Source organism: Geotrypetes seraphini, chromosome 8 (assembly GCF_902459505.1).
Source record: "Geotrypetes seraphini chromosome 8, aGeoSer1.1, whole genome shotgun sequence".
NCBI classification, from domain to species: Eukaryota; Metazoa; Chordata; class Amphibia; order Gymnophiona; family Dermophiidae; genus Geotrypetes; species Geotrypetes seraphini.
In genome coordinates, this window is record NC_047091.1 from 189,832,701 (window position 1) to 189,849,053 (window position 16,353).

General features: G+C 41.9%; 1 protein-coding gene across 4 annotated transcripts in view; it reads left to right on the top strand.

Moving 5' to 3' along the window:
* Positions 1–16,353, top strand: part of SUDS3 (SDS3 homolog, SIN3A corepressor complex component) — a 213,278-nt gene that overhangs the window by 54,680 nt on the left and 142,245 nt on the right. For all 4 annotated transcript variants that reach the window (XM_033957288.1, XM_033957289.1, XM_033957287.1 and 1 more), the window contains exon 5: positions 12,536–12,555. In XM_033957288.1, the coding sequence (XP_033813179.1) occupies positions 12,536–12,555 (20 nt within the window). The remainder of the gene's footprint in view (positions 1–12,535; positions 12,556–16,353) is intronic.

The window sequence follows — 16,353 nt, forward strand, 5'->3', positions numbered from 1 at the left end:
TAAGGGACACTACTCTGACTGGAAAGGGATCACGAGTGGTATCCCACAGGGGTCAGTGCTGGGACCGTTGCTGTTCAATATATTCATTAATGACATAGAAACAGGGACAAAGTGTGAAGTTATAAAATTCGCGGATGACACAAAACTCTCCAGTAGGGTCAGAACTGTTGAGGAATGCAAAGATCTACAAAGTGACCTGAACAAGCTGGGTGAGTGGGCAAAAAGATGGCAGATGAGCTTCAATGTAGAGAAATGTAAAGTCTTGCACATAGGGAAAGGGAATCTTATGTACCGCTATACGATGGGAGGGAGGGTATTGGGGGAAGGCAACCTTGAAAAAGACTTGGGGGTATTGGTGGACACAACAATGAAGCCTGCGGCCTCAAAAAAGGCGAACAGAATGTTGGGCATTATCAAAAAAGGTATCACTACAAGAACGAAGGAAGTTATCCTGACGCTGTATAGAGCAATGATGCGCCTTCATCTGGAGTACTGCTTCCAGTACTGGTCGCCGCACCTTAAGAAGGATATGGTGATGCTCGAGAGGGTCCAGAAAAGAGCAACAAAAATGATTAAGGGCATGGAAAACCTTGCATATACCGAAAGGCTGGAGAAGCTGGGGCTCTTTACCCTGGAAAAGCGGAAACTTAGAGGGGACATGATAGAGACCTATAAAATCATGAAAGGTATAGAGAAGGTGGATAGGGACAGATTCTTCAGGCTAGCGGGGACATCAAAAACAAGAGGGCATTCAGAAAAACTGAAAGGAGACAGATTCAAGACGAATGCTAGGAAGTACTTCTTCACTCAGAGGGTGGTGGACACCTGGAATGCGCTTCCAGGAGAGGTGGTAGGACAGAGTACAATAATGGGTTTCAAAAAGATGACTTCTTGAAGGAGAAAGGGATTACAGGGTATAGATAGAGGGGTACTATACAGGGTACTTCAGGATTAGGGCATAAACAATTCAGGTGGTGGGAACTTACAGGTCAAGGACTTCGAGGGCCCCCGCGGGAGCGGGTTGCTGGGCACGATGGACCCCTGGTCTGACCCGGCAGAGGCAATACTTATGTTCTTATGCTTCAAGGTAAAATAACATTATTCGCAGATGACGCCAAACTATGCAACATAGTAGGTAAAAGCCCTTTGCCCGACAGCATGACGCAGGACCTACTCTTATTAGAACATTGGTCCTCGACTTGGCAGCTAGGCTTCAATGCTAAAAAATGTAAGGTCATGCACCTTGGCAGCAGAAATCCATGCAGAACTTACACTCTAAATGGTGAGACCTTAGCTAGGTCTAAGGCAGAATGAGATTTTTGGAGTGATCATTAGTGAAGACATGAAAACGGCCAGTCAAGTGGAGAAAGCTTCATCTAAGGCTAGACAAATGATGGGTTGTATCCGTAGAGGTTTCATCAGCCGGAAGCCCAAAGTCATAATGCCTTTGTACAGATCCATGGTGAGACCTCATCTGGAGTATTGTGTACAATTCTGGAGGCCGCATTATCAAAAAGATGTGCTGAGAATTGAGTCGGTTCAGCAAATGGCCACCAGGATGGTCTCAGGGCTCAAGAATCTCCCCTATGAGGAAAGGCTGAATAAATTGCAACTATACTCACTTGAGGAACGTAGAGAGAGGGGATATATGATTGAGACATTTAAATATATCACTGGCCGTATCGAGGTGGAAGATGATATCTTCTTTCTTAAAGGACCCTCTGCCACAAGAGGGCATCCACTAAAAATCAGGGGCGGACAATTTCATGGTGACACCAGGAAGTATTTCTTCACCGAAAGGGTGGTTGATCATTGGAATGAACTTCCACTGCAGGTGATTAGGGCCAGCAGCGTGCTAGATTTTAAGAAGAAATGGGATACGCATGTGGGCTCTCTGGTAGGGTGAAGTTAGGGGGGGCGGGTCATTACGGTGGGCAGACTTGATGGGCCGTGGCCCTTTTCTTCTGTCATTTTTCTATGTTTCTACTTCCTCACATCCTCTCCAACATTTATCCAATCCTTTCCCATGCATAGCTCACAGCCGCACTGGAGTATAATACCAGCAATAAAACATCTTATAACCATTTTCTATCATATTGCTAGCTATAGTGCCATAGAGAAGGGAATGCATTATTTTAGACCATTCTTTATTAGTATAACATTTGTCAATGATCTTTTCCCAGCGACGCCTTTACTTCAAAGGTGAGTGAAGATGCTCCAATTGTGTATTGTATAATCTAGTAATACTACCTCTCCCACTTTCCTTTACCATAGCCCTACCTAAATTTGACTGTTCAGCGATGACTTCTTTAAGGACCACTTTTCTAATGAAGCTTTCAATTTGTTTATAATAAAAATAGATCTCTTGGTAAAAGACCATATTCTTCTACCAATACTTCAAAAGGGGTATCTTTCCCATCCTCCAATAATTGATCCAATGTTTTAAGTCCTTTCCTTTCCCATATGTGGAAGGCCACATCAACCTTACCTGGAGCAAAATTAGGCATATATATATATAATAGCTGCCCCCATGAAATAAATCTTATCTCCAAAACATCACCAATGCACCTGGGTCCACATTTCAAGAGTATGTCGTATTATAGGGTTAGACCTATTAACTATAGCAGAATGTTGCAAGTGTTGAAACCAGGGTATTGCCCAAAGTGGGAACGCGCCCAATAGCTCTTGCTCCATACACACCCATGATTTTTCCTTATCCCATTTCCAGTTAGTTAAGTAACGTAATTGGGCTGCTTGATAGTAATATCGAAAATGTGGAACTGCCATTCCTCCCAACTGCCTAGGTTGATACATCATGACATGAGTTACCCTTGGCGTCTTATATTGCCAAATATAAGCAAATATCTTTCGCTCCAAGTGAAGAAAAAAATGACTAAGTAGAGGGATCGGTAAGGCTAAAAAAAGATACAATAGTCTCGGGAGCACTACCATCTTAATTGTTTGTACCCCGCCTAGCCAGGAGATATTAAGGTGTTTCCACCTCTCCATTTCCTGTCAGATCACTTTCAAAAGGGGAAGATAATTAGCAGTATACAACGTATCAATTTGCTAGTTAAATTAATCCCCAAATATCGTAATGATTGTTGAGCCCATTTAAAGGAATTACTAGAAATCCATCTACAATCTAGATCTGATAAAGTAAGATCCAAAATTTCTGACTTGGACATATTTATCCGAAATCCTGACACCTGTCCATAAGCTGTCAAAGTTTCTACCACAGCTTTCAGTGAGGTGGGAGGGTCTCGGATTGTAAAAAAGGATGTCATCTGCAAATAGTAATATTTTTGTCTCCAAGCCGCCACAGCTTATACCTGTAGTGTTTAAAGCTTGTCGCACTGATTGGACAAAAGGCTCCATAGCTAGTGCAAAGAGTACAAGTGACAGTGCACAACCTTGACAGGTCCCCCTCCTCAATGTAAAACAATCAGTATAGCTTCCATAATATTAATCGAGGTCAAAGGATCTATATATAACAATCAAAGCCGGTGGAGAAAAATTCCCGATATCCCCATCTTTTCTAACACTTGAAATAGATAGGGCTAATATACCTTATCAAATGCCTTCTCAGCATCGATGCCCAGAATAAGAATCAAATCATGTCCACCAGCAACTTGCCACAATATATGGCAAACTGTACGAATATTATCAAACATCTGGCGGCCCCGTACAAACCCAGATTGATCATCAACTACCAAATGGGGCATATATATCTGTAAGCGTTTGGCTAAAATCTTAGTAAACAGTTTATAGTCCACATTTAATAGTGAGATAGGTCTATAGGAGGAGCAGGATGTCGGATCTTTATCTGGTTTTAATATCAAAGTTATACCAGCTAAATGCCAAGAATAAGGCAATTCCTGTCTATCTATCAGAATGATAAAAAAAAACGCAGCAAGGGGGGGATCAGAGTTGTTCGAAATGTCTTATAAAGTTTGGCTGTAAAGCCATCTAATCCGGGCGATTTTCCCACTGGCATATCTTTAATAGCTCAAGTTAGTTCTTCCACTGTAATGGGCAGAGAAAGTTCAGTAGCTTCTTCAGGTATAAGACTAGGTAGATGTATAGGATCTAAATAGGAACAAATGTCTGCTTCTTTGTTATATGCTCAGGTTGATATAATTGTTGGTAATAATTAATAAAAGCTTGTTGAATACGTTCGGAGGTGGTTCAGTCCCCAGCCAGACCCTGCACATACGCAACCACTTTTTTTTTTTTTTTTTTTTTTTAAATCTTTATTCATTTTCAGAAATTACAACAAGTGTACAATAATCACTCAGAAATATATTAATTAATCACTTGACAATCTTATTTGTAATCCTCCAAATATATAAATATAAAAGAATCCCATCCCTCCCACCCATAATTAACAACTTATGGGCCAATATTCTACCCGTCCTATTTGTTTCAAAATATTCCTGGCCTAACCATTGGAGCTTAGTACTAATTATCTCTAGGTCTAACTCCTGAAGATCTAACTTAAGTTGTTGTAATTTTTTTTCTTTCTCGGGAGATAAACTCCCACCATTATGGTTCCATTCTAATGCGTAAATCTGGTCTCGCCAGCCCCAGTTTTAAGCATACGTACCCTTCGGACATGTGCCCCTTGACCAATAATTTTGCCCCGTATAACCACTTTTAAGCATTCTCAGAGGGTCTCCGGAGGAGTATCTCCAGTGTCATTAAATTGTAAATATTCCCCTAGGTCCTTACCCAGTTGTTGCACGTTTGCAGAATCCAGCAAAAGACTATCATCCATGCGCCAATACTTCCTACCAGATTGTATACATTGTATCATTAGATTAAAGCAAATTGGAGCATGATCAGACCATATCCTAGTTTCTATAATGGAGGAGCTAACAATCTCCATCAAGTCTTTCCCCACCAGCCAGAGATCAATTCTAGAGTAAGAAGAATGAATATCTGAGTAGTAAGTATAATCAATCTCTGTCGGGTGTTGATGTCTCCATATATCAATAAGGTCCCAGGCCTCCATAAATAGATGTAAATGACATCACTCAGCTTTACCATAATTCATACCAATACTAGAATTATCTACCTTCACATTTAGGGTAAGATTAAAATCACCTCCCACTATAATTTTTCCTTCTGCATATTGTGTCAATATATCCCTTATCTTATTATAAAAAGCACCTTGATTCGTATTGGGAGCATAAAGATTTAACAAGGTATGTAATTGGTCTCCCAGAAGTACTTTTAAAAGCAAAAATCGACCTTCCTTATCGTGTACCACCTCTTTCACCTTTGCAGATACATAATTAGCAAATACAATAGCCACTCCATTCGTTTTTGATTTCAATTTGTTAGAAGCAAAGTAAATCTCTTTATAGCAAGTATGAGAGAAAAATCTTTCATGAGCTGGTATTAAATGTGTTTCTTGTAAAAACCCAATGCCATCTTAACTCTACTAGCTTCTTTGAAGTAGAGTTGTCGTTTGTGCTGAGAATTCAGCCCTCGAACATTCAAGGACATAAAAGTTCTTAAGTGAAGAATCAATTCTTAATAATTTTAAGACGAAGCTAAAGACATTTCTCTTTCGTGATGCCTTCGAGACCTAACTGTCCTTTTAAGGGCAATCGAGTTCAACATTATTTATAGCAGCCCCTCCTATTGTTTTTTCCCTAATTGTTCTCTTTTACTTTGACTATTGTAATTCTTTTTTTTTTTTTTTTCAAATTCTTTATTCATTTTTTCATCTCGCATCAAGTATTTATTTATTTATTTAGATTTTTATCCCATCTTCCCAGTAGCTCAGAATGGTTTATAAGTAAACATTCACAATGGAGTGAATTGGACATACAAGATTATACAGTAGATTTAAATACTTGGACATACGAGACTGAGCAGCAGTTTAAATATAGTGACTATACAGCAAATTAAGAACAGTAGTTTAAATATAAGTAGTTTAGTTTAGATACGAGTTATTTGAGTATAGGCTGAGAGTGGACTATACAGAAATTTAGGCAGAAGATTAGAATTTGAACTTGTACACATCACTTGAACTTCCATCATCTCAAATACACTTGAACTTCCATCATCTCAAATCTATTCCCTCCACCACCCACCCCTCACACAAACATTGCAATCAAAAACATCATATAAACATTACATTCTTAATATTGATTAAAAACCTTTAATATAACTATATACAACCCCCTCCCCATAATTATAAATGTACTTTCAGTGTAAATTGGCATCTAATCATTACAATAAATTATCAATGGCCCCCAAATCTTTTTAAAATTATTATAATTCCCTTTTTGTATTGCAATTGCTCTTCCCATTTTGTATATATGGTACAGTGGTGCCTCGCATAACGGACGCCTCGCACAGCGAACGCTGCGCACAACGAACTTTATGTCTTGATCCGTACAACGAACTTCGTTTCACACAACGAAGTCGCCCGAGCTGCATCCTTCCGCGCAGGCACTGCGCTTAACTGCCCTCTCTCCGCCTGGTTCCCTCTTGCCCCCCCCCCGACTCCCCGACACGATCGGGGCAAAAAGGAGCCCAAGCCCTCTTGCCCCGCCGATTCCCCAACTCCCCACACAATATCGGGCCAGGAGGGAGCCCAAGTCCTCCTGGCCACGGCGACCCCCTAACCCCACCCTGCACTACATTACGGGCAGGAGGGATCCCAGGCCCTCCTGCCCTCGACGCAAACCCCCCCTCCCCCCAACGACCGCCCCCCCCCAAGAACCTCCGACCGCCCCCCCAGCCGACCCGCGACCCCCCTGGCCGACCCCCACGACACCCACAACCCCCTTCCCAGTACCTTTCTGTAGTTGGCCGGACAGACGGGAGCCAAACCCGCCTGTCCGGCAGGCAGCCAACGACGGAATGAGGCCGGATTGGCCCATCCGTCCCAAAGCTCCGCCTACTGGTGGGGCCTAAGGCGCCTGGGCCAATCAGAATAGGCCCGGGAGCCTTAGGTCCCTCCTGGGGGCGGGGCCTGAGGCACATGGGCCCAACCCGACCATGTGCCTCAGGCCCTGCCCCCAGGAGGGACCTAAGGCTCCCGGGCCTATTCTGATTGGCCCAGGCGCCTTAGGCCCCACCAGTAGGCGGAGCTTTGGGACGGATGGGCCAATCCGGCCTCATTCCGTCGATGGCTGCCTGCCGGACAGGCGGGTTTGGCTCCCGTCTGTCCGGCCAACTACAGAAAGGTACGGGGAAGGGGGTGTCGTGGGGGTCGGCCAGGGGGGTCGCGGGTCGGCTGGGGGGGCGGTCGGAGGTTCTTGGGGGGGGGGGGTCGTTGGGGGGAGGGGGGGTTTGCGTCGAGGGCAGGAGGGCCTGGGATCCCTCCTGCCCGTAATGTAGTGCAGGGTGGGGTTAGGGGGTCGCCGTGGCCAGGAGGACTTGGGCTCCCTCCTGGCCCGATATTGTCGGGGAGTTGGGGAATCGGCGGGGCAAGAGGGCTTGGGCTCCCTTTTGCCCCGATCGTGTCGGGGAGTCGGGGGGGCAAGAGGGCTTGAGCTCCCTTTTGCCCCGATCATGTCGGGGAGTCGGGGGGGCAAGAGGGCTTGAGCTCCCTCTTGCCCCGATCGTGTCGGGGAGTCGGGGGGGGCAAGAGGGCTTGAGCTCCCTCTTGCCCCGATCGTGTCGGGGAGTCGGGGGGGCAAGAGGGCTTGAGCTCCCTCTTGCCCCGATCGTGTCGGGGAGTCGGGGGGGGGCAAGAGGGCTTGAGCTCCCTCTTGCCCCGATCGTGTCGGGGAGTCGGGGGGGCAAGAGGGCTTGAGCTCCCTCTTGCCCCGATCGTGTCGGGGGTGCCAGGGACCACACGGAGTCACCCACCGTACCACCCGATTCGGGTAAGCGCAGGTATCGGTGGGTGGCTTATTTGCGGGGGGGTGCCTTATTTTACATTTTTTTCTAAAAAGGGGGGGCTGTCTTATTTGATGGCCCTGCCTTATCATCGGGGAAACACGGTAGAAAAAAAAAAAAAAATGAACAGTTAAGTCCCAGTTTTTGCCGCTGAGACTCTGCCCTCTCACTGTAAAATTAGACTATACTTAGTCTGTCTTTAAATTTAAAAAATGTGTGTTGTTTTAAAAAACAATTATGTTTTTAGATGTATCTAAATAAAAATAATAACCAAAAATTTATCTTTTTTTATGTCATCTTAGCATATTTTATGCTACAGAACGAATTATTTTTTTTAACATGTATTGTTATGGGAAAACGCGTTTCACACAACGAACGTTTCACATAACAAACTTGCTCCTGGAACGGATTAAGTTCGTTGTGTGAGGCACCACTGTACAACGAATTCCACCAGAAGGTGTAATTAAGTCTAGTGTAATCTTTTCAATACCTGGTAATATGTTGAATGGCAACTCCTGTCAGTATCAACAAAAGTTTATTATTACTTGATGAAATTTGACTTTTATTCTTATTGAGGTACCGAATAAAATTGTATCATATGATAGAGCTACATGGTTCTCTAATAAACAATTAACTTGAGATCAAATTGATTTCCAAAAGGCCATGATACAGGGACAAAAGTATATTAAATGATCTAGGGTCCCTGCTTCCAGATTACAATGCCAGCATCTATTAGACTTAGAGCTATCCAACTTTTGTAATCTAACTGGGATCCAAAATGCTCTATGTAACAAAAAGAACCAAGTTTGTCTCATAGATACAGACACTGTACATCTCATTCTCCAAGACTAAATTCGTGACTATTGTAGTTCTTGCCTTTTTACCTTTTGTTCCTGTTTCTTTGTTTTTAAAAGTCTTCGTAAGTTATTGTTACTGTTTGGTGATGCTTTGTCATCTTAAATTTGTATTTTAGCTAAAGTATGTTTTTATGATTTTGTATACCGCCTAGATTCGAAGGTTGATTGGGCGGTATAAGAAATTTTAAATAAACTTGAAACTTGGTATGTACATTTTTAAATAAGGTAAGAACCTAATTTCTTTCTCTTCTTGCTGGAAGCCAGTGATGCTCATTCTAGCACTATGAATGCTTTCCTTCTAAATCCAAATACAAGTGTCTAAATAAATTTTTAATAGCTATAGTTTCAAGTTTATTATAAAATTTGATTGATCGCTTATTCCAAATTCTAAGCGATGAACAAATCAATAAAATTACAAAATTGGGGGACAAACATAAACAAAAAACTATATCTTACAAAATATAATAAAGACTATTTTTAAAAACATATGTAAATGTTGTTGTATTACCTATGGTGCAGGTATATATGAAAGATTATCTGAACAATGGTGGAAAAGACCCCCTGTTGCTCAAGTTTGCAGAGACAGAATGCTATGAACCATCTGACCTTTTAAGTATGTAATGAGGGAGAGAAGACTTGCCATTCTCTTTTTCAAAAATGTCACATAGTTTTGTGGTACATAATTCTTTTTTCACTTAGGCCCCCTTTTATCAAGCTGCGTTTAGGTTTTTTTTATCGCTGGCCGCTATGGTAAAAGCTCTGATGCTCATACAATTCCTGTGAGTATCAGAGCTTTTACTACAGCAGTCGGCGATAATAAACAAAACACCCTAATGCAGCTTGATTAGAGGGCCTTAACTTTTATTAGCTTTTTAAACATAGAACACATCACAACTTTTATATTATGGTTTATTGACAGATGTTTCTATATCTATATAACATCAACAGCTCTGCCCACTACTTAAAACAGAAACATATATCTCCCTGAGACTAGGGGACACTCAATGAAGTTACAGAGAAATACTTTAAAAACCAATAGGAGGAAATTTTTTTTCACTTAGTGAATAGTTAAGCTCTGGAACGTGTTGCCAGAGGATGTGTTCGATGAGAGGCTGAGGGATCCCCATCAGCATGGATTTACAAAGGGAAGATCCTGCCAATCCAATCTAATCAGCTTCTTTGACTAGGTAACAAAAAAACTGGATAAGGGAAAGTCCCTGGATGTAGTGTATCTGGACTTCAGTAATGCTTTTGATAGTGTCCCACACCGTAGATAATTGAACAAGATAAGCTCGCTGGGACTTGGAGAAACATTAACTGCATGGGTTAAAGACTGGCTTAGTGGCAGACTTCAAAGGGTAGTGGTAAATGGCACTCCCTCTGAAACGTCGGACGTGTTCAATGGAGTACCGCAGGACTCGGTCCTGAGTCCAATCCTATTTAATATCTTCGTACAGGATCTACTTCAGGGACTTCAGGGTAAAATTGCATTATTTGCCGATGACGCTAAATTATGTAATGTGGTAGGCGGAGGTACCGTACCCGACAGTATGACACAGGACCTACTTTTACTGGAGAAATGGTCTACTATTTGGCAGCTGAGCTTTAATGCCAAGAAGTGTAAAGTTATGCACCTTGGTAGCGGAAACCCTTGCAGAACCTACACTCTGAACGGTGAAACCTTAACTAGAACAGTTACAGAATGGGACCTGGGAGTAATCATTAGTGAAGATGTGAAGGCTGCCAATCAAGTGGAGAAAGCTTCATCCAAGGCTAGACAGATGCTGGGTTGCATCTGGAGAAGTTTCGTCAGCCGTAAGCCCGAAGTGGTGATGCCGCTTTACAGGTCAGTGGTGAGACCACATCTGGAATACTGTATTCAATTTTGGAGGCCACATTATCGAAAGGATGTGTTGAGAATGGAGTCGGTTCAGAGATGGGCCACTAGGATGGTCTCGAGACTCAAGGATCTCCCATATAAAGAACGGTTAGGTAGGTTGCAGCTATACTCGAGAAACGCAGAGAGAGGGGAGACATGATAGAAACGTTTAAATATGTTACTGGCCGTATGGAGATGGAAGAAGACATCTTTTTCCTTACAGGACCTACGGCGACAAGAGGGCATCCGCTAAAAGTCAGGGGTGGGAGATTTCATGGGGACATTAGGAAGTATTTCTTCACCGAAAGGGTGGTTGATCATTGGAATAATCTTCCACTCCAGGTAGTAGAGGCCAGCAAAGTGCTCGATTTTAGAATAAATGGGATAAACATGTGGGTTCACTTTGATGAAGTGCTTAGGGGGGTGGGTTATTCGAGTGGGCAGACTTGGGCTGTCGGCCCTTTTCTGACGTCATACTCTATTTCTCTATGTTTCTTTATGTGGTAAGAGCGAATAGTGTAGCTGGTTTTAAGAAAGGTTTGGACAAGTTCCTGGAAGAAAAGTCCATAGTCTGTTATTGAGAAGGACATGGGGGAAGCCACTGCTTGCCCTGGATCAGTAGCATGGAATATTGCTACACCTTGGGTTTTGGCCAGGTACTAGTGACCTGGATTGGCCACCGTGAGAATGGACTACTGGGCTTGAATGACCATTAGTCTGACCCAGTAAGGCTATTCTTGTGTTTTTACTACTGCTATTGCTTCCCCTTCCCTAGTGGGCATGCAAATGTAATCTAAATGATGGAACAGCCTTGACCCCAAGAGTCATTGAATAGATAGAACACACATTTGGATTAATGACCAAAGATTCAAATAGCAAAAACATTTATCACAGATTTATGCTTAAATAGTCTTGAGCGACGGCCCATTGTTCTTTAAAACCTGTGTATTTTGATCTCTCTCATTGAAAACCACTAAGATGGTCTGTATCTCCAATTCAGTATAGAAGATACCAAATACAATTAAATTACAATTTCTGGTGAAATTCTGTATGTCATATGTACAAAATGGAACTCACCATTGCAACGCAAAAAGGTTATATGAGTAAATTTCAGAAAGTCTGGGGACCGTTAACAGATTTTTGTAATGAATGATTAACTTTTCCCATGATAAGAAATTTGATTAGAGGGGAAAAGGGGTGGGATTTTATTTTTGATTATTACATAATATATCAATATTTGAATGAATTCACAATAAAGATGATTTTATGTATTATTGAATTGGGAGGGAGGGAGGGATGGGGGATTATTATATTCAATAAGAATGATATAAATTTAGATTTCTTACATAATATTTTAACATTATAGAATACTAATTTCCTAAAGAAATGTTAAATTTGATGCTAATATGTGAGTTAATCAAGTATGTATCTAAGTTTTATATGAGTTTAATTGATACACTTGTTGTAACATACAAAAATGAATAAAGAATTATAAAATAAAAAGAAGATACCAATGCTGTTTTTCTAATGAAGAGCAATTTGGCTTTAGCTGCCAAAAGACAATTGAACAAACACTGCTTCTGACCCCAGGACCACAAAACACAGTTTCTAGAGTTAATTTCAATGCTTCCAAATATAGTCAAGTTTCCTTCTGACCAAAACTAGTACATCTATTGCAATCCCACAACAAGTGAAAGTTAGTCCCTTATATTCTACAGTACTGCAAGAAGAGGTTGGAAAACTTTAACATGTTTAAAAATCTTACACAGTTTAACTGGAGTCCTATACCATCTTGTTAATACAATACAGATCCTCTATATTTGCTTCTTTTAGTTTAGTTGAGAGTGTGTACTTGTTAATTCTAGGTTTGACACTGTGTGCTGCTTCAGTGAAAAGATCTTAATGATTAGTAATTATGGTTTTCCTCTCTCCTCAGAGCTCTTCCTGCAGTTGGAAGTAAGTATGCATTCAGTACTTAGGCATTTGCTTATCTAGAGAGTGTGTGAATTTTTAAAACTAGGAGCTTTATTTCATAAATTAGATTAATTTTTTGTTTGCTTTGACATATCCTGTTGTGTGTATGTGTGTGTGTGTCATCTTCCCTTTTGTGTGTAGTAGGCTTGCAAGATAACTTGCACATTGATAGCCTGGAGTGTGTTTCAGTCTCCAGATTTTCATGCTCCCTGTCATGCCCCAGTCATGCACAATATGACATAGCATGTAACTTCAGTCAGCAGTGAGGATAGTTGTCTGTATATTTGAGAAATGCTATGGTTATAAAAACAAGGTTGGATTTAAGGAGTTGGCTTTAGAAGAGGATATGTAGGTACGAAGTCCAAAAAAGTTACTTGTTTAAATCCAATAGTATAGGCACCTAGGTTCCTTTTTTATAAAACAGGCACCCAGAACCAGCCCCAACAGCATGGAAATTCTCATATATAAATTTATACGTACTCTGAAGATGGTGTACATTTTGTTTGTGTACTCTGTGTGTATCTATTTAGTTTATCAAATACTGTTTAACAGCTCCACTTTAGAATGCCTTGCATAGCACATTGTATAATTCTACAAAGGCCATTCCAGTGCAATAGGGATGGTATGCTGAACCAAAGATCTTGCATCCACTCTTGCGAGTCCATACTCATCACTGTTTACAGCATCTCCTTCTCCCTGCTCTCTGCTGCCACCAGTTATTTCTTCTGGGAGTGAGCCTGTAGGAGCAACTTTGATCTGCTCGGTCAGCCCAAGAAATTGCAATGACGCCAGGCCCCCAGCCTCTCTGAGCAAGATTGGAGGCAGGCTGCAGGACTGCTTGGGAGGCTATCGCGACTGACCAGTTGGTTCTGGAAATCATCAGGGACAGCTTCAAGTTGAGTTTGCTTGTCCTCTCTCTGCGTGGTTCGTGGACTTTCCTACTGGCAGACTGAAGAAAGCAGCCTAGGTTCAGGAAACTGTCCAAAGGTTGCTGGACATTCAAATGATTGAGCAGGTTCCAACCGCAGACTCGGGCTCTGGTAGATACTCCATATACTTTGTCGTGCCCAAGAAAAGCTCTGAGGGTTGGAGGCCCATCTTGGACCTCAAGTATGTTAATGTGGCGCTCTAAGTGCCTCTTTTTTTTGTATGGAGACTCTCTGATTGGTCATTGCCTCAGTGCAACCGGGGGGATTTCCTGGCGGTGCTGGACTTAATGGAGGCATATATTCACATCCCAATATTTCCAGATCACAGGCGCTTCCTTCGGTTTCATGTCCAGGAGCAACATTTTCAATGCAAGGTTCTCCTGTTTGCTCTATCTACAGCCTCCTGGACCTTCACCAAGGTGATGATTGTAGTGGCGGCTCACCTCCACAGACTGGGTTGACATGACCACCTTTACTTGGATGATTGGATTATCAGGGCATCTTCGTGGGAGGAAGCAGTTACTTCATGGTTTCTCTGAGGCTGCAGCCCCCAGTTTGCCAGCCCTTTCCATTCCATTCCATTACATTAGTGACTTCTATTCCGCCTGTACCTTGTAGTTCTAGGCAGATTACAAAAGAGCTAACTGGACATTTCCAGGATAGTTACAATTTTTTGTTACAAGTGAGATAAGAAAGCTGGACATTTCCAGGAGCTTTACATTTTAGGGGACTGTAATCTTGGTTGATATTTGGAAGAGGAAAAGATTACCAGAGAAGTGGAGGGGATTTTACCATCTTGGAATCTGAACATGGGGCTCTCAAGGGCTCCGTTTGAGGTCTTGCAGGATGCTACCTTAATGGACTTGACTATCGAGATGGTGTTTCTGGTTGTCATCACATCTGTGAGGCACGTCTCCGAACTGCAAGCCTTATCATTCAGGAGACCCTTAACTGCGTATCACAGAGGCTGGGGTTTCCTTGAGAATCGTTCTCTCTTTCTTGCCAAAGGTGGTCTCGGTGTTTCACATCAAACAGGAAGTTTTCTTTCCAGCTCTCGGGTTCTAAGAAGATGGACAAAGTCTGAATGTCCGGAGGGCTATTTTGCGTTACCTGGAGATTATGAATGACTTATGTCTCTCTGATCATCTCTTCGTGTTGATGAATCCAAATAAGAAGGGGCTTCCAGGGATACCATGGGGGGGGGGGGGGCACACCTGGATGGCCACAATATACAAGGTTATTGGAATTTGCAAGAAAAATCATTGCACATAAACCTTCTAAAATTAAAAGCCATTTGAAATGCTCTCATCACTGTTCACCACATTGTCCTAGTTTGAATGGACAACCAAGTCGTGATGTATTACATCAACAAACAGGGAGGTTTGGTCTCTCTCCTTTTATATCTAGAAGCCCAATATATCTAGAATTGAGCAATTCCTCATAACATATTTCTAAAAGCTATATATGTACAAGGGAAAGAGAATATCCTGGCCAACAAACACAGCAGATTCCTCTGGCCACACTAATGGACCCTCAAATCCAGAGTACTCCATTACATTTTCCAGTTATAGGGAACTTCTCAGATAGACCTGTTTGTGTCTCCCCTCAATCACAACTGCCTCAATTTTGTTCCAGACAGTACTCTCCACAACATCTCAAGGCAGATGCATTCCTTTTGGATTGGACGAACAAATTCCTATATGCATTTCCACCAATCCCCTCATTCTGAAAACCTTGGTCAAACTTAAGAGAGAATCAGCCACCATGATCATGATAGCTTCTCAGTGGCCCAGACAACCTTGGTTCTCCCTTCTACTTCAACTGACTGTCAAGGATCAGATTCCACTACAGTCTTTCCATCTCTATTCACTCAGAGTCACAGATCCATGTTGCATTCCAGTCTGCAGTCTCTACACTTGACAGCTTGATACCTTTCAGTGTAACTTCAACAGATTGTCATCTCTCTGATCCTGTTCAAGCCATTATTGCTACATCCAGAAAACCATCTACCCAGCAATACTGTCAAAAGAAGTGGACACTTTTTTTAAAAAAATTCTTTATTCATTTTTACATCTTACAACAAGTGTATCAATAAATGTATTTAATTTCAAATGTCATCACTTGAGTTTCTATTATAAGCAACATTAAATCATAAAATTTAACCCCCTCCCTCCCATCCCTACCATACCCTATGCAGTCACATATATCATATAAATTTTTTCTTTCCTATTAATCTAAACATTTAATAAAATTCAGAAATCCCCCCACCCCCCTCCTTTGCATTGTACTTATAAATCTTACACATATAAATTGACACATTTTACCTCTTGGTGTTCTCTTCATTACCAAGAACATTCATCATTTTCACTTCCTTCAGTTCTGAATTACCTTCTACATCTTTCCACTTCTTGCCTCAAAACCACTTCAGTCAGAGTCCACCTCAGTGCTATTAGTGCTTTCCATGTTCCTATCAATGATAAACCTCTGGCCACTCATCGCATGCTTTCCAGATTTATGAAAGGGCTTTTCAACTCCAATCCTCCACTGAAACCACCTCCAGTTGTCTGAGATCTTAATGTAGTCCTTGCCAAGTTAAAACCATCCTTTAAGCCACTAGCGTCTAATCATCTCAAGTTCCTCATTTGGAAAGTAGTTTTCTTAATCGCAGTCACTTCTGCTCGTTGAGTCAGCAAACTTCAAGCATTAGTTTCTGACCCTCCATATGCAGTATTTCACCATGACAAGGTGGTTCTTCGCACTCATCCTAAATTCCTTGAGAACATAAGAACATAAGCAATGCCTCCGCTGGGTCAGACCTGAGGTCATTGTGCCCAGCAGTCCACTCACGCGG